A 19509-nucleotide genomic window follows, 5' to 3' on the forward strand; every position below is an offset into this window, starting at 1 on the left:
TGCTCTTCACCTTATGGGAAGGCGCTTAGCGCCAACGTTACTGTCAACACGCGTGAAAGCCTTTTTCCCCCCTTCCTGCGTGCAAAATTATTCACTACTTGGTTGCACAAGAACATGGCCTAGGGTTGAAAACTCTGCAAGTACTACTTTTGGCGTCATCAACTGACACGAGCTTCGCCTTCGCGGTTTCTAGCACTGGTGCACGCCTCAGGTAGCTTTCACTCTACTACAACACAAATAATATGTGTGTGTACTTGACTCGTTTGGAGGCGTCCAGACTTAACCGTTCTCGGACGCGGTTTAACAGCCCAGGTAAGTGTAGCGTGACTTTCTTAGTCCACGTCCCCCAAAAATGTCTCAATAAATAGACAAGAATAATGGAACGTGGCACACCTTCCTGTATATCATGAGCTTCGTAAACGAAGTTTACGTAAATGCCTTGTTCACAGCAAACAGAACAAAACAGCGGCGGAACGCGAACGCTTTATGTAGGGGAGGGTAAAAGCAAAGGACTTTGGTACGTCACAGAACTTAACTATGATGTGCCGTATTTAGCACGATGATAGCTTAGAGGCCATTGCTTTCTTTTGTAATCTAACGGTGCCGTCGCACGCCTGTTGGGATCACTCAAAGAACGCGTTGCGCTAAAGAATAGTTGGCGGATGGGCGCCCGAAGCTGTTAAGGGTGCGAAACTTCGTTTCCTTTGTCGAATGTCGTAAAATTAACTAAGCATGCGTGCAGTAAGCACTGCGTTAGCTAACTTCAAAGCTCGGGAGATTACCTTAAAGAGCTGCTTACCCCTCGCTCGTTGTGCGCACAGGAACGTTCACAGGAGACTCATCACGAGTCCGCTCGAAAACTGGCGTAACGAAAACGTCGCGATTCATAACCGGAGAGTTGCATCACTACAGCTCAGTGTCGCCGTAACAGGTCATTTAATGATTGATGGACCGGGTTTTATCGTCGCGGAGGAACCACCTCGAATATGGAAGTTGACGCGGTTGGGTGCCTTAGGCTATATACGATCACCAAGGACTACTTAAGGAGCACCAGAATTAAGCGAAGGTACAAATGCAAGGACACCGAGTTAGGTGATGTGGCCGACTAGCAGGCTTCTAATTTCTCCTGCCACGTGGTGAGCCTCAGAACCATTAAGAGCTTTCGATTCCTTTATTTTGCAACAAAGACGAGTGCTTACCTTTTAGCTAGTCGCCTATCTTGCTCTCCGTTCACAGAGTCCACAAAGCACAGCGATGATAGAGCGAGAATTAAAGCTTAATTTCTTGACCGCGCTGTTTACGTCCTGTGGTGTGCAACCATCTCATTTCAGGTAGCCTTCGGCTCGGGCTGATATCCCAGCCCATTTCACCAGCGGTGGATGGTTAACGGGACTTGAGCTTTTCACCTGTGCCTCCCACTGGTCCTCTGTTCATGACAGGATAGGCACTGTCTACTTGTATCTTTGCTCTCAGAGAGCGAAGACGATAAAGAAAAAAAGAATGTTGGGTTTTACGTGCCGAAACAACGATATAATCATGAGGCACGCCGCAGTGGAGGACTTCGCAAACATCGACCACCTGGAGTTCTTTAACATGCGCCTAAATCTAAGTACACGGGCCTCTAACATTTTGGCCTCCACCAAAAATGCGACCGCCGTAGCCAGGGGTCGAACCCGCGACCTTCGGGTCAGCAGCCGAGCACTGTAACTACTTTACCACCACGGTGGCTAATATGATCGTGATAATGAAGATACGAAATTAAGTGACCGGGTAAAGTCTCACTTTGTTCTAACGCTACATCAGAGCCTTGCAAGTATGTTTCGCGCAGAACATAGAGAGGACTCATATTCGTATAATAGGACCGCGCCAACTCTGCTGTGCTTCTTTCATCGCGCTAGATGACGGGAATGCCTTACCGATTCTCCCTTTTCTAACCCCATCTTCCCCGCATCCAGCTCATAGTAGCAAATCGGAAACTATCCTCTAGGTAATTTCCCCTCCATCTTCTTCCTTTTTCTACCACCGCTCTCAGTCGCACTAGGCTTGTGCGAGTGAGTAATGTGCCGTGTTATATATCAGGCTCCTCCAAACAAAGCTAGCAGCACAAAGCTCCATTGTTCGCAACAACAACGCTTTCTGTGCATTTGGCTGTATGCTGGAACCGTTAGTGGATCATACAACGTCCGCGACGCTGGAATCGCATTTCGCTCCGGCGAGACAATACCCGCTGTCAGTCCGAATAAAGGGTAACAACTGCGAAATTTGGTTGAACTTTCCGTGCGTGTAGGAAGGCCGTATATATTGCTGATTCATCGCTGTCAGGCCTTCGTATTTTAACGCCACTGAACGATGCACTGCACAGAATAAGATTCGCGGACGCGCGGTGGGAACGTGAATCTCACCGTGGGCAAGAGAGACTCTCGCACGGGGGAACGGGCGTGCGCCCTATATTTTCACGCTGCATTAAAACCGTACACTTTGACGGATTGAGAAATAACACGTAAGTCAGAGATATGCGGGCCCTTTCTTGCTTTCTGTTTCTTATCCTTTCCTTTTTTTTTTGAGTGACTACACACACACACACACATACACTGCGTCGACGAAGTCTTCTTGAAACACACGGTATTGCGGCGAAATGCAGTGCTGACCGAAATCCAGCGCTCTGCTCCCCGCCCACCATAATTTATGAAATTCCCTTTGAAGTCGAGTTCCGCCAAATAATCACTAATCTTTTTTTTTATTGAAATGAAAAAGAGGGGATATTCGCGACTTTAGTGCGGAACCGGCTACACCCTGTCGCTTAGTTAACGAAACGTAAATTACGAGAAAAAAATAAAGGTAACGAAATATGGCAATGGAATGTGAGAATGGGTGGGTTGGCTAAGTTTCATTTTTTTTAACGAAGCGTAGAAGACGGCAACACACGACAAAGAAGGCTACGGGGCAAAGCGCTGAGCTGAGGCACTGAACTAATATCTTGTGTTGTCGTCTTTTGAACTGCCTTAAAAAAAGAAATATGGCACCAGATAGGACGCCATATGTGTAACACAATATAATCTAACAGTGACATGAACCACAGAGTTTTAAGCAAGGCGAATGTGAATCGACAACCATCTGTTTGCAGCACGAAGCCACAATGAAATACATACGGATTTCTCGTGGTGGTTGCTCTACCAATTCGCTCTACCGGGGCGGTCGCCCTACCAGTTGAGCTAACCAGGAAGCTAACAATTGGCAGCCCGAGGGCGAATTAATCAATTAACTACAGAGTTTCGCGCATGAGTTCAGGTAAGAAGAACAAGTACACATTTGCGTATGCAAAGCGAAATATTTTGGATCACCTATAATGGTAATGTAATGATGGAACTGCATTACAGTGGACGAACCGTGCGAGCTAGGTTGCGGAGGACCTCTGAGCTTCTGCGCGCACCTAGGAGATAGGCCGTGGTCGCTGTACCGGCGGTGCGACGCCAGCGCCGACCGTGTTGCGCGGGAGAGCGCCCGACTGTGGATGCGGAGCGGACCGCCGACGGCGATGGACGGCGGCGCCCGGCGGGAGGCCACGACCTCGCCGTTGGGAGACTGTCCCGAGGACGCGTGGAGAGCTCTCGCCTGCACGCTCAACCTCAGACCCTGCCACGCCACGCACCACTCCAGTACTCTCTGCAGGTATACATTCGAGCGCAGCACCGCGAACTCGTCGACACAGACGGGCGCGACGACAAATTAAACGGCCCGCCGCGGTGGTGTAGAGGTTACTGTGCTCGTCTGCTGACCCGAAGGTCGCGGGTTCGATCCCGGCCGCGGCGGTCACATTTCGATGGAGGCGAAATGCTTGAGGCCCGTGTTCTGTGGGATGTCAGGGCACGTTAAAGAACCCCAGGTGGTCGAAATTTCCGGAGCCCTCCACTACGGCGTCCCTGATATTCATATCGTGGTTTTGAGAGGTAAAACTCAAACAGTTATATTATTATTATTACGAATTAAACGAAGCTGCTCACGCGAGGAAATTCTGCAGCGCGAACTAGACAAGGACGAGAAGAGACGCACGAAAACAGGACGAGCGCTGACTTTTAATTGAATGTTTAATCGTGAAAGCGACATATATACGTGTGCGCTCGTCATCCAGAAGTCGGACGAAACCTGTCAGGAAGTCAACTTATTTTTTCAAAAGCGATAATGATTGCGTACTGACACACCTACACTTCCTTCAAGATTCACGAAATATGCCTCAATGATATCGTTTTCGAGCTCATCATGCGCCCTTTTCCAGAACGCGGTGTCATGATAAAGTGGAGTGCATTTACACTGTTTGCAATGAAAAGAAAGGTGCCCACAAGATTTGTTACTAACATCCAAATTGTGTTCATCTTTGCATGTGTCTCTTGTCGTCTTTTCCTTGTTCGCGCTCCAGAATTTCTTTCATCGTCATCATCACATATTTTTTTTTCGCTATGAACCAACTAGCCAATTCCAAGATTCTTCAGCTCACGCGCACTGAAGCGTCCGTTCACCATTGTATAGTGAATGGCGTACTTGCTTCGTAGGGAGGACTGCCTGGCCCTGGCGGCTCGGTGTAAAGATGGACGGCAGCTGGCACCTCTGTGCGACTCTCTGGCCCCTCCCGGAGCTCCCTGCTTCTCGATTCTCGGGGTGGACACACGTTCGTTGCTTTCCTGCCTTTCTCTTCTTGTGTTTGTTCGCATGAGTTAGTGTGCTGTGCGAAGGAAATGACATGTTCGCATGGAGGTCCGTTTCATGCATTCACTGCAACAGAGACTAATGAACCACTCGATACTTGCATGACTAAGAAATGGAGAATAAGAAAAAAAACGCGGTCGATTTCTACGCACCTATCGCCATATGAACATTCTCAAAAAGTTGGCTTCTCCACAACAACAGTGATAGAAAGGCAAAGCGCGCTTACGCAATTCAGTGGTACCTGAGGCACTAGCGTTGAAACGGGTCACAATTAAAACCCAACGAGCAGCTGTAAATAAATAAATAAATAAATAAATAAATAAATAAATAAATAAATAAATAAATAAATAAATAAATACCAGCGTGCCACGTTATATAGAAATTCGCGAATGCGACACATGACCATTCACGCAATCCTTAGAGCACCGGTGATCATGAATGCGTATAATGATCATGACACCGGTTGCCTATCCGTGCATGACGTTGTGACTCACTAGAAAAGCCAAATAAACGGTGATTTTTCGGACACACTATATTCTACACATCGAGGAGCGGACTTTTACTGGATCCCGCGCACTTTACGGTGTCCCTCGTAACTCTCTGCCGTTTCGAGAAGTCAGACTTCGCAACCTAATAGTTTACGCTCATAAAGTTCCATTTATTTCATAATTCGCCGGGTACAGCTTTCGCAGTAATTTGTTTTCGCTGAAACGGGGCTCATATCTCCCGCAACTCTGCGTCGCATGAAGTGTACCGCGCCAGAGCACGCGCACATGCACATATTGGTTCGAGCGGAGCCCCTAATCTTGCGAGCGCGCGTGCGTTCGCATACAAATCAGTTGGGATCGGAATTACGGCTGCCCTGCTGGATGATATTAATAGCCGCCGGTGAGTATGTGTTCTTGGCGTCTGGCAAATATTTCTCGCTTTTTCTCAGCTTGGTAAAAGATGTCCAGCATGGCGACGCACTCAACGCGAGAAGAGGCCTGTAGGGGACAAAGATAAATCCATGTCACCCCTTTTTTGTAATTTTTTTATTCCTGAATGAAAAAAAAAATTAAATGCTTGGAACCTTCTCATCGCTTATCACAGAACGCCTCATAGGCGGAAGCACATGCAAAACTCATGAAGGTTCCAGGGTGGCTCACTTTCTAGTTTTCATGTTTATCGGATTCAATGGAGCGCTGGATTTACTTGGGTTTTCAAACCTCCTCACTGAATTTTCGGCATGGCACAAATGTGTCTGCGGTCCTGACGAAATTTTCCATCTATGCTGCTTCTGAGAGAATATCTAAATAACGGTGCGTTATTTTCAAGCTGAGCATGTCAGTGTCCTTTTGCGTCACTTCCAGGCACTTCTAGCATTTCTGCGTGACGCATGCCTCAACGACATTAACTGCCGTGGGTTTGTGTGCTGGGGCAATGATAACTGGATTCAGTCAAATATTGATGTAATTTTAATCATCGTCCCCCTCTACATATGAGAACGACTTAAAGGATAGGTCATAATCGTAAATATACCCAAGAAGCCAAATGAAACGTTCCTTACGCCATTCCAATGATTCGATATGTTCCCGTAAGATTCTTCCGGAAATATATGGAAAACGTTCGGCATGTGGAAAATATATGGATTCTTTAAGAAGAACAGCGTCAGGCCTGCGCGGAACGCGCAGCACAGTCACAGCGAAACCTGGACAAGCGGCCTTTCTAGAGCCCGTTTTAAACTATCCTGGGAAACTAATACATGTACACATGCAAGGTACTATCCACTACGCCATCAATCAACATAATTATGCAACGTAGGGAAGTATGCACTATGCCATTATTCGTCATTCTGCGGAGAAGCGAGGTACCCGCTACACATCTGTAAGGCATTATGTGCACTTCTTTCATGCTGTGGCTGATGACGATGAACAGTAGTGGCTGAGCCCTTTGTAATAGGTGGGAAGCTTTAAACCACTCACTCGTTACGCAATTCGCATTGCGTGACGCCTGGTTGTTATTTTACTCTTCTGCCACGCTATATTACACATGTTAACGGAATTCCTTGCCCGGCATGACTCTTGTATAGCGTCTTTTTGCAAAGGAGTTCCAAGCGCAGGCGTGGCTCTGTGGTAGAATACTCGACTGCTACGGAGAGGGCGCGGGTTCAAATCGCACCCCATCTGAATGCGTTTTATTATTTCATTTTTTTTATTTCGCGCGATAGCGGTTACGGACACCGGTGGCGGAGGCGGCGGACAACTACGGCACTGTTGTTGTGATCTCATAAGAGCTTTCGCTGTAAAACACAGGGAATGGCATGCGGAACTTCCCAGTAGGACTTCCCATTCGCACTTACACCACATCGTTTTACAGAGCCAACAACAACGCCACCGGTGGCAGAGCCGGCGACTCAGCCATGCAGATCGCGGCCCTGCGGAAGCTCGTCCATCTGCGTCGTGAACAGGCATTGTGCTCCGGGACAGTCGTGCAGCAAGTACCGCTGTCTGAAAGGTAGGCATGCCAGTCGCCACTCTGCGGGTTAGCCTGTAATGTTGCGTGATGTCGTGGGACGAGACTGTCGAGGATGCATGCGCTCGGGCTCGGCTTCCTCGGCGTCGAATCGGCGGGTAAAATCTCGACCCACGGGGTTGCCGATCTTGTTGCCAGGAATGCCTTGATGAGCTGGCGACCAGATGATCATGACTGCTTTTAGTTGATCATTCTGGGCGTCGCTTCGCCCGACACTTGTTCGTGTGAGCGCAGCGCCGGTTCCCTCGAAAGTGAAAGTGTCTCCGAAGGTGATAGTCCGAGAATGCATCCCCTCGTGGGCAAGAGTAACGCAGTGGGCGATGATTGGAGTACTGCGGTTCCTCACAGGTTGCCCCGTGGGCTCTTCGTCGGGGACATTGGTGCCGCAAGGCTCCCCTGCGAGGCTGCCACGCGTGGAAGGTGGCCGGCTTTGCTGGAGCCAGTGCCGTTGCTCGGAGTCGGGTGCCTTGACCGAATGCCTGCACACCGGCTGCGATGACGCCGCACCGAAGCAGTGTTGGCTGGATGGACGTTCCCGCTGTAAGCGAATTAACTGAAAACTATTTGGTGATCACGAACATCCTCCTTGCGGGCATCCGCGTAACTGATTTGTCGTAGTCCGTGTAAGCGTGCTTGATGTTGTCGATCGCTTCTCCATCGCGCCGCAATCCGCCAGCCATCCGTTTAGTTCATACAGTACAGTGATGACAGCGGAAATAGCCTCGCCTCTTCGTTATTGTCCTGTACCAGGACGATTTTTTCGTCAACTAACAAATTATAACAAATTTGTATCGATTTCCTTATAGCTTCGTGCTACAAAAGGATGGGCGACAATATTTTCCTGTCATGAAAGATAACTAGTTAATTAATTTATTTCTGGAGTTTTATGAGCCGCAAGCATGACGAGATAAGGGGACGCGTCGCAGTGGGAGGCACCGGAATAGCTTAAACCTCTGTGGTTATATAGCGTGCACGCAATATGTGTTCGTGCATGAGTGTTTTTTTGTTTTGTTTTTAGTATTTAGACCCCGTCGGAATGCGGCCACCATGACCGGAATTGAACCCGCGACCTCATCAGCGTCCGAACGGCATCGAACCACTGAGCTACCGCGGGGCTTGCCACGATCTTGTTCTATTGTTGCTTAGTTCACTGAATGCGAACGCAAGGAAAAGAACACCGTACGTAAATAGCCTGTCCGCAGATATCTGCAAAGTTATTTCGGGGCAGAATTCAGAAGGACGTCCTGATGCAAGGTTAATTTCCGATTGGTCGGCGTGGGGCTGTCGCATGGTTCTCTAAGGCAAGGGCTTAATTCTGGGACAGCTTCCAGACAGGTGTTTAAATTCATGCTAAAAGTCACTGATTTCCTAGTGGATCGGCGAGTACCGATGCGTAGTTCTTCAAATTCTTAATTTCATTCTTCATCGCGATTCTTAGTTTTACATTCTCGTTCACCACTTTATCCATCTTTCCCTAGCCAATCAATGGACAAGGCATACGACCCATTAAAGTTCATATTTCCTTGATAACCTTAAGCCCCACCACTGTGACCGTTGACGGCTTCTGAAGAGTTTGGCGTTCCTGTTAAAGATACTTCCTTGAAACCAAATGTGAACGTGAGAGGTATGCTTACCTTTGTTCACAATAATGAACTTCTCTCCCAGCCTTGCGAGACGTCCTTTTTCGGAATACTCAACCTTTAGTTTTACAGTTACTTAGTACTGAGGACAATGGTCTTAGGACTTACCAGTGCCTTCTTTTCACTTGTAATACAATTCTTTGCACTAGAAACGCGCTTCACAGCTCTACAGTGTGTATGTTTCACCGCATAACGAGTTTTTATTGCGGCAAAGCTAGACAAAATACATTACGGAGCGCATGCAAGATAATTGCTGTACAGATTAACATGTGCCGTACCATTCTCGCACTTTTCATTGTTTCATTTTTAATTTTGTTATTCTCTAAGCATTGCGCAAGTGACCTATATATTTATCTACGCAATGCTTCAGTGAGGCGCGCGACATATTGGCACAACCTTTTCCAGACTCTGTAGTAGTGGCAGACAACCGCCAAAGTGCATTTGCTGCCGATCGTGGCGCGTCCGGCATTGTTCGAGGGTGCATATAAAGCAGAAACCGGCACACAGAAGAGGGAGAGAGAAAGAGGGGACCAACTGATTTGGCGTCGCCTTCTCTTGCAGCGCCGGGAAGCCGCTTTCTGGTGCACGGCTGCTTACGCTGTCGCTGCGACAGCAACGGTCACATCAGCTGCACCAGGAAAGCTCACAACTGCCTTTTCCATGACAGTAAGTCGCGCATTTGTTCAGTGTAGCAAGCGTGCACTTTAGTCATGGTGTGAGAGCGCACGCATGCATGCACGCACACAAACAAGCGGGATATGCACGTCTGAATCTACTCTAAATAACGCAGTCATCCACGTTCCTGTAATTCGTGCACATTGCAATCTCATGTGAAATGCGGTGCCTCGCAGCTCCCTGCGGCTGCCGTCCTGAAGACGACGACGAAGGAAAGGTCTGTGGCGCCGATGGACGCACACACCGCAGCGCATGCCTGGCCCGCTGTGCCGGTCTCACCCATGGCCAGTGGGAACCGGGTCCCTGCCACCAGACGGATCCGTGCGCAAGACGACCCTGCCCTGCAGGAGCTCCCGTGTAAGTAAGCGAGTCAGAGAGGTATCCTTGTTTTATTGCGGCAGTAATTATATAGACAATCCCGGGGTATTATTGCCGTCGCCGTCTGTGCCGCCGTGAGGTTCCGCATAAAGCCCAAATCGATAAGGTCGTCTCGCGATTCGTATGTTGCATGTGCGGGTGCAAGCCTGCGAGAGGTACCGACGATCGCTGCTCAAGCGGAGATGAAATGCGCCGGCCGCCTCCGTCGCGCGAAGGGCACGTGGGGTGGTCTCAGTTGGAGGGGGGGGGGGGGGGGCCACTGTGTATTTTCGGCAGGAACTCGGCACTTTGACCGGGAGGACGTGGTCGCCCGCGGTCGCGAGCGCCGTATTTTTACAGAGGTCAGCAGGCGTCAGGTTACGCCAGGTCGCACGCTAAAGGAGTGCGTATAACATTCCAATTTGTTGCTATCACATTCATTGCTTCGTCTTTGCAGCGGAACTATGACTTTTTTTAATGCCAGTGGTTCTTAGCCTTGGTGTCAGCAAGTCTCACGTCGGAACAGTGTCAGAAGGTGCACCTGTGCTCTGCGTCTAAAAAAGTTATGTACCAATTTGATACAAAAGTAATAGAAGCTTTTAATGCATTCAGAAATATGTTTACTTCTCTATGAATATACCTTTTTTTATTAAATGTGTTTAAGGAGAGGTTGGTGCCTAGGTATGACACCGGTTACTCCTCTTTTCTTACATAATAATTTACGCCATGACAATAACATAACGATAACAATAAAGTAAAGCAAAATTTATGCACGGAAATGTCCATTCACGAAACCGGTGTTCACACGTCATAAACCATGTCCACACGTCAACAGTGTTCACGCGTCAACAACAATGTACACACACGAGAAAGACAAGAGACGTTCACGTTTTAGTGTTCTTTACAGAATGTACCTTTCTGTGCGTACCTCACTTTTTTTGTGACAGAGATCTAGCAGCTGTGTAATAGGCAGCGTGGCCGTGCGCGTGTCATGCGCTATGCTATTGCTACTCGCTTACAAGCTTCACGGCATTCAAATGCCAACATTACGATGAATGACCGTTGCTCCTTTTCTTTTTTTTCGCTCGTTATCCCCGATGAACGCAGTTGCACTTGGTGCTTTAATAAGGCTTACTATGACGAATGTTCGCGCTCTTGTTAACATATCCTTAATAAATACAAAAGCGGCTTTGCGTGATAAACAAAGAAACGACATCGTGATCAGATAAAAAAAAGTATCTCGGTCAATCTAAGAGAGCAGTATCTACGGGTATTACGACAAAGGCGACAAAAACAGTGGAACAGCGGAACAGCGACTAATAACCAGAGTCGGCTCCACTCCCTAAGACCGTAGACCACATTATATACTACGACGACGGCGTCACTACGAATGCCACCGTATGGTTCAGACATCGCGCGTTCGACTCCCACTCGAATGACAGTAATATCGTTCGGTAATAGCCTTTTCAGTGTGCGCACATTGAACTAGACAATATATCCTTCTTACACCAAGAAGCGTCACACCAAACGTTTAAAGAGAGAGAGAGCGCGCGAGGAATAACCAAAATGTGAGTGAACAAAGACACTGTTTCCTGTTCTTGGTTAAAGAGAAATGGTTTTTCCTTCAAGGTCCACGCGTTGTTCCTGTAAATCCTTAAAAAAAGACAAAAAAAATGCAAGAAGTTTGCACTAAGTTGCGCAAAGCTCGGCACAGTGAAGCTTGTTGATCCTCAGCTCGTCGTGCTGCAGCACGGGAATCACAACGCCGACGGCGATTGGATCCACCGTGCTTGGCCGGAGAAGCGGCAGCCAATAGACGGCGACGGGCGGATTCGGAATACGCGCATAGCTTGCCACTCTAAATGTGTTGAAATCGCTGTCTCTGAGCCACGGTGTAAGAAACTGTGGCGGTTGCTATGGCGACGGCTCGGCGGCGGCTTGGCTATATTTAGCACAGGCGCGGCGCAGCTGGGGTTTCTTGTTAACAGACGTCTTACTGCCAGCTTTAACAGCTTCACTGTTAAAAGAACAACAGAAGCTTTCACCATCGATCTAAGCACATCTGCGGACGCCGTACCTGTCTCGATGAAGGAGATCGCCATGGTGCTGGAAAGACGGGACGTGGGAGAAGACAGGACGTGCTACCGTCTTTCCAGTGCTATGGCGCCATTTATAGCAAAGAACCAACGCAAAAATTTGTGCTCCCTAATTTCATTTGAAGGAGGTCGGCACGCGGAATTTTTGTGTGGTGCCCAGAAACGAACTGCAATGGTACAAGAAAAGTAGATCGTACGCGTAAGACAACGTATTGTGATATACGCGTCTCACAAAGAGCGTTAGTTGCATCGGTCCGCGAGAACAAAAGAGTAGCGTGGCAGGCCTACACTGACCTCAATTACTGAGCCTAAGTTAAGGAAGGAAGGAAGGGTAGCGGGCCTGGGACTGTTACATTCCACGAAAAGCGTGCACTCTCTTCCGAATCCAGGTGAGAAACGTTGATGAGTCAAAAGAAAAAAAGTGTGATGAACGACCAATGAAAAGGAGCTACTGAACGCGACGCGCGCATCGTGAAACCTCGTCTTACTCTAGGACAGTCGTGCGCCGAGCGAACCGTGTCTGCGGTTTTAGTGCGATCCCTTCTGGCGGCCTTTATCTTGCGCACGATGCCTCTTTCCTGCAGTAATGCAATCACCCTCGCGCGAGAACTTCCTGCTTTCTTGAATGTTGTGCCCTGATTTCCCGTTCTTCCACGGCAGCCGCGGCGCTTCTATACGTCACAACATTGGTCGAATCTCGCCCTTCGTTAACAAGCTTCCTGCAGCATCTCCTCCGCATTTACATCACTCTTGCCGAGTCGGTTGATTAGACGAGAGAAGAAATAACAGCAAGCTGGCAAATGCGGAAGGGCTGGAAGTTCCGGGCGTTGATTGGTGTCTGGTTTATTCAAGACAACTCCGGCTACCCCTCTGCAAAAGTACCTTTGCCACATCACGCACTAGATAGAGCACTAAGGCGATTCGTATAATAGTGTTTTCTCTTCATTGGTGCGAGTTCATCTGCATAACTTTAGCTGTGTGTCTCTCTCTTTCTTCCTTACAAAACCTACGAAAGGGGCCGGCCTTTATAGAGTATAAATAAGCCGTAAATTGTTCCTCGCTATAACAATATTTTCTTTCCTTTGGTCGTAAATATTCGCGAGGAGCGACAGTCTCTCTTCGTGATGTATACTTGAACGACCTCTCTTCGCATTAGGCAGTGAAGGCCCCTTTCTTTCTTTAGGCTTTACGCCATAGCTTGGAATCAGTTTCCTTGACTTATACTGTATGTCCGTATCCGGCGTGTTGCATTTTTTAGTTCCTCTTCGTATAGCTAGGCTGCACAACAGGTATATATACGCATATGTGTCTAAAATGTGAATTTGGAAGAAGTTTGGTTCTTTACGGAACGCGTGGAAATGTGACGGATCCGTAGCGCACCGCCGACATATAGATGGATGGATGGATGGATGGATGGATGGATGGATGGATGGATGGATGGATGGATGGATGGATGGATGGATGGATGGATGCGAAACTTTGTTGTAAGTCCTGAGGTGCACGACTAAACGCGCAGCGGGCCGCTCCCACGTTGGGACAGTCAGGCCAAGCCCGACCGCCGCATCGTGGGCCCTCTGGACAGGCCATAGTTGAGCCCCGACATCGGGGCTCTTGATTGCGGATAGTCACTTGTCTTCATTGGATTGGTCCGTGCCACGTAACGAGGGGCAATTGGCAGGTTTTTTTTATTGTATTAACAATTATAGGGACACTCCAGACGGAATTTCGCCGAAGGCGTCGCCGTCAGTATAATGTTTCGTATAAAGTCCGAGTGTGATAAGTTCCTATCACCTCTCGTGCGTAGTACGCTGTAGGCACGAGTGAAAGCCCCCGGTAGGGAGGTGTGTAGCGGTGCGAGCGTCTCCTCTTCTAGCGTGGTTGAATTTGGCACATTGATATCGCAGCCAAAGCTTCGCCTTTTGGGTGAAACAGCGATTTTGCTTATGCCTTCAAAAATGCATTAAAATTGATAACACTCAAGCAATGTCGTTATGCTTCACAAGCTGTGTGCGAGCACCTGGCCTTATTAGCAGATTGCAGCTCCTAATGTGCATCATTTGTTGGCCTGCGCAGGTGCGTCGCATGGAAACATGCCTGTCTGGGTCCGTGCAAGCAGTTCATCTGCATCGGAAACGCCACAGGCGGAGAATGCCGCGGCAGTGGTCCTGTCTGCGACACAGAGGGTCGAGAACATCCGAACATGTGCGCGCTGATGTCGAAGCACGACGGGGACCCGAACTCGTGGCTAGCGCACCTCGGCCCCTGCGAGCCAGGGTGCCGTGTGCGAGGCCCCGTGTGCGGCATAGACGGCGAGACGTACGCGAGCGAATGCGCGGCCTGGGCACAGAGGGTGCTGGTCGACTACCGAGGACCGTGCCTACACAGACATGGGAAGGAAGGCTGCGACCAGGTGCGGTGCCCGCTAATGCCACCAGGTGGTTGCCAAGCGCTGCTGACGCGGCTTCCCGGTACCTGTTGTCCTCACTGCGGTGAGTGCCGGGCTGGTGTCCGCGAGTCCATCGCTCTTCTTTAAATACTTGGCAGCTGAGTGTACGGTTATCTGTGTGCACTAGTGGGACCTGTATATTAGTGCGAGCTTTCCGCCGTTTAAGCGAGGACCTGGTCCGCAAACCGCTGGACCCAATAAAGTTATCTCTCTCTTCTTCCGCCCGCAGCCCTATTTCCGTGTATGCATACGCTCAATCGCAAAACGGTAAGCCTTTTTCTGGCATGCTTGTTTTTAAGAAAGAGAAATGGACAACCACCCAATTTGTAGCCCGAAGCCGCAAGGAAAAACATACGGATTTCTCAGAAACAAAGCTTCTTAGTTGCCGAAAAATTCGTGCTGGTCCGGGAATCGAATCAGGGACCAACGCCGCGGTCGCTATACCGATTGAGCTAACCGTGAAGCTAGCAATTGGCAACGCGAGGGCGAATTTATCGACAACTCGAAGCGCATGGACACAGAGTATGGCAAATCGGGAATCCCGCAAGGTGGAGGTAAGAAAAAGAAATTGAGAAGCGCCCTCAAAACGGGTGGTTGTCTCTTTCTTAACCCCTCCTCCACCCTTCGGGGTTCCGCATAACCAATTTGCAATATTTCGCGCTGGTCTTTGTTTGGATAAGCCTGTGCACACATTTCATATTTGCACTTGATTACTAATAGCACGTCGTTGACCCTGCGACAGGTTGGGGCCTGCGATTGGTCCTGGGGAGACCCTGGCGCAATGGTAGCAGCGACCAGAAGGAAGAGTGGCCATTGTCCGAGCTGTTGTGGTGGCTCCGCACACAACTGTCCAGCACCCAGTGCGACTTGTTCGGCCACCTGGATCCAGCGCTCCCTGATTTCCTCGTGTTGCTCGTGGTGCCAACATCGTGGCCTGCCTCGTGGACCCTCTGTCGCGCCGAGGCGCAGCGCCTGGACGCCTTGGTGCGCGTGCGTAGCCCGGCGCTCTTCAGCCTCCTACCCATGGAAGCAGTGGCTGGTTCTGCGGGACTTCTGGACGAAACTGTGGAACATGCATCGTCAGCGCCTGGTGCCGGAAGACTCTCCACACATGCGTCTTTCTTAACTCTTCTGCTGCTTTCTTTGGTGTTAACGGCTGCTTCCTGCCCAGCACCACTGTATGGGTTGCAGTTCGTAGGCGAGTTGGCTGTAGTTTATCGACAACTGTCAGTATCTGCTCTGCGCGCCACGTCGCTTGAGGGAACTGTGGGCTACCGACGGACAATAAGTGACCAAGTGCGGTAGCGACAGATCACTGGACGAAATCTTTGTCCGGGAACTAATGTCAGAGTGTGAAGCAAAGCTTGGACAACGCGCATTAGCGAGAAAACGCTTCCCGCAGATCTCACACCAGAGCAAAGCTCAGACTCTTGGCCGCGTGTTCACTAGATGTTCGAGTTCTAATATTTGCATCTCTCTCGTAAGTGCCCACGAGGGTCGCAGTAGTACACCAAAGATAACTTTTCGCAAAGTGAATCCTCCTGGAGTTTTCTGTCGGTTTGAAATGGTCTCTCACAGTGACTCCGTCATTGCACTGCACAGAGGAGACTGGTGTATCTGCCCAAGTGGCCATCGTGTGTGTTGCACCTGGTGTGATGTACCTGCTTTCTCATGGCATTATAGGAGAAACAGAAACCGTCCGAAGATTTAAGAAGCTGTCAGCGCGGGTGCCCTGGAGCACACGCGGAAATACCACGATACCTCTACTGCCAGAACCTTTGTGACGTGCTTCGTGGTACTCCATCTGGAAATGACACTCAGTGGCCGCAGAAAGAACCCTAGTTTGACCATCGACTCGTACTAGTTGATAGTTTGTAACGACCTTTTCTTTTCTTGGTCACACATTTATTTCGTCTTCGTTTCTAAACTGGACACCAAGAAGACATCAAGACGGTGCAATAGTATACCAAAGATAATCTTGATTCGGTGGTTCTTTGATTATAGTTTCTGTGACAAGTTACACGCACGTTTTAGAAAAAAAGATAGTGGAATTTGTTGTTAGCTGTAATATTGCAGGCCCTAGCCCTTGCCATATCATATTTTTTTCGTGCGTTCATTCTTGTCTTGCGAATATCTCTTCTGCTTGTGCAACAAGTTTGTTTTATGAAGCCATATAGCTCCCACTTTACGGTTATTTTTTCCAGGCAATGCCCAATTTGTAGCTCAACTTGAGAGTGCTAAATGATGAACGACTGCTGCTACTGTGGCGGAAAACGCCTTGCACCGCATAACACTTTCCTTGCAGGACGCCACGGAAGCCCGACTTCTAGAACCTTTGCAGCTGACGTTTTCAACAGAACTTGCCTTTCCAAGCGACAATTCATTACGCGAGTAATGGTTACACGAAGAGCTGGTACATGGGCCAGACCATATTTTTTTTGGCTCAGATCGTTTTGAACTAATCAGATGGAAGCAGGAATGCGCGGAGAAGTCAATCGATCAAACGAAAATAAAGCTGGTGGAGCAGCTTATGGCAGATAGAGACGGAGGCCTCACTGAATAGCAGTTAATATCTCTAGATTTGTTTCACTTTCTAGGGACTTTAGGAGCAGTGCGCTATGCGAGTAACCAGGCAAAGCTCTTAATCGAAAATTCCCACGCAGTGGCTATAATGCTCCGGTGTACACATCAGAACGAAGCCACTGAAAAACCGTACGACATATTTTTAATGTATGAGATATTTTTAATGTACCCAAACGCAAGAATAAGAAGGCTAAAAAGATGATGTAAAGTGCTTGGTGCATTTTGACGAAGCGTAAATGTACACACTAAGTACGAGGTGTCCGGGATAAGGATCGAGCGTTTGAGTGGCCGGCTATAATACGTTGAAGAGGTGGTGCAGCAATGCTATTTACTTGTAAAAGAAGAAGCAAATACTATGTATGTCATACCTTCGTGATGATTGCGTATTATCGACGCGGTGTCCGTGCGTAAGGTCTTCGCGTTCCTGCAATGTAGCTTCGCCACTGAAATTGTATACATGTGGGGAAGCCCGATTCCATGGCTCCCTTCATTTTATAAACGGTATCATGATGGCGATGACGATGACGATGATCTCGTTCATTATGTTCCACACCTTCAGCCAAGAGCCTGGCCAAAGCTGCGGTAAGTATCGATGTTTCAACTACGAAAGAAGCTATAGCGATAGTAAAGGCAAAGTATACAGAATCAAACTCGATCGCACTTATTTAAATATTGGCGCTGTCTACACGTTGACTGCGTCATCAGGCTGCTGAGTGACTTTTGCTGAAGGGCTATAAAAGCATTATGTGACCACGTGCTCACTTCGGAGTGTGTCATGCGTGCTGTCTACGGTGCCGGCAGCCGGCAGAGCAGGCTGCACGGGATAATGCCGGCACTTCGTCTCGATTGGCTGGCTGCAGTCATGTGACCAAACTGCCGGTATTTCTGCTTTAGTGGGGTAGTGCCGGCACAGTAGATCATGGCATTGTGCATGATGCCCGTGTCACTGAGGCGCTTTGCCTGGCTTCGAGAGACGTTTAGTACATTTTCCTGTTGCTCAGTGAAGGCTTTCGGGCGCGGAAAACTAATCGTGGCTTCGCCCTCGCTTCGCGAGTGCGGCCATTTCGCTATCGCTCAATGGCCGGTTGGCAGGGTCACGGTCACGCGCTACTGGCCGCTGTCGCGGCCACGCGCTGTTTAGCCCGCGCGCCTGCCCCTTCGGGGCAGGCGCCCGTCCGTGCCAGCGTCCGTGGTGTGCCCGTGTCACTGGGGCGCTCGTAACCCACGAGCCGGTTCGCGCTTCTCAGTCTGGTAACGGACGTGAAGGGCGGGCCCATCCGGCTTACCCCATCCACACCTCTCGCTGTATATAGCTTAATAAATGTTTTCCACCACCACCACCACCGGGACATTAATGCTCATAATGAAGCATCCGCGGGCCAGCGTAGTGCGAAATCGGGACTACAGACAAACCTGGCACTGACAAGCCACGATAAAACGGGTTACGACTTGCGCACCTAAAGTTTGGGGATGCAAGCGGCCGGGTATATAAATGAAGGCAGAACAGTACAGAAGAGGAGGACAGGAACAGAATAGAACGCGAAAGTTGCACGTATGGAGCTTTGGTTATGCAAAGGCGCTTCGCCGTGCTATATCTCAAACGATATAGCTAAAATGTGTCCAAAGCATGTGCCGTATGGCATGTATTGAAAGTTTTACGACTGCCCGACTACAGAGAAAAGCCAATATGGGGACGGGCAAATGGGTTTTATGTACGTTATTACGACGCTTTCAGGAAGCTGCCCTGAGATTTCGTATTGCCGCATAACTTATTATACAATGCCGTAGCAGTTCATGACACTGCTGTAACTTTTAAAGAAAATGAACGCCCAATTATTGTGCTCAATGAACCTAATAATCCAACAGTTTTCGAAATAACATGAAACATTTAGTAATTTTCTTGTAATACAGACGTTTTCTGAACTAGAAATAAGGGACTCAGACACGCTGGCCGACGTTTCGATAAGTGGCCATCTTTGTGCGCCAAATAAGCAAAGCTTTATTGTTAGCGAATACAATATACATGGTTGCAAAAATATTTGGAATGTTAGCCTGTGTGGCTGGTCACCGGTCCAGAGTAGTGCATGATAAACAATAACGGTACAGGTTCTTTTTATTTTGTTATCAGTAAAAAATCTAACTAAATGAAAAGTAGTACCATAAGAAATGAACTCTAAATACAATACAAGAAGCATTAAGATAACAGAATGCCATACAATACAATACAAGCACAATAGTATTATGTAGTTATTGTACAGATACGAAATCATGATGCTATAAGTGATTAATACGGCAGTGGAAAATATAATGTGTATGAAGTACACCGTAATCCTTAACAGTTCAGAAAAAAAAGGGGGGGGGGGGGGGGCGTGGATCGACTTGACATATTCACATATAGTTTAGAAACAACACGATGGATTTACGAACTAGTCTTTCGCCATATGCATTCCTGCAGGAAAGAAGGTTGAATTTGCCGCTTGCTGCATGCCTTGTGTTA

General features: G+C 48.6%; 1 protein-coding gene across 1 annotated transcript in view; it reads left to right on the forward strand.

The window, feature by feature from the left end:
* Positions 1-16213, forward strand: part of LOC119386391 (reversion-inducing cysteine-rich protein with Kazal motifs-like) — a 43186-nt gene extending 26973 nt beyond the window's left edge. The window contains exons 8-16 of the mRNA XM_037653706.2: positions 3378-3669; positions 4548-4663; positions 7060-7197; positions 7564-7755; positions 9417-9521; positions 9707-9887; positions 14057-14472; positions 15172-15519; positions 16032-16213. Of these exons, the coding sequence (XP_037509634.2) occupies positions 3378-3669; positions 4548-4663; positions 7060-7197; positions 7564-7755; positions 9417-9521; positions 9707-9887; positions 14057-14472; positions 15172-15519; positions 16032-16213 (1970 nt within the window). The remainder of the gene's footprint in view (positions 1-3377; positions 3670-4547; positions 4664-7059; positions 7198-7563; positions 7756-9416; positions 9522-9706; positions 9888-14056; positions 14473-15171; positions 15520-16031) is intronic.
* The last annotated feature ends 3296 nt before the right edge of the window (positions 16214-19509 follow it).

This window comes from Rhipicephalus sanguineus, chromosome 3 (genome assembly GCF_013339695.2).
Source record: "Rhipicephalus sanguineus isolate Rsan-2018 chromosome 3, BIME_Rsan_1.4, whole genome shotgun sequence".
NCBI classification, from domain to species: Eukaryota; Metazoa; Arthropoda; class Arachnida; order Ixodida; family Ixodidae; genus Rhipicephalus; species Rhipicephalus sanguineus.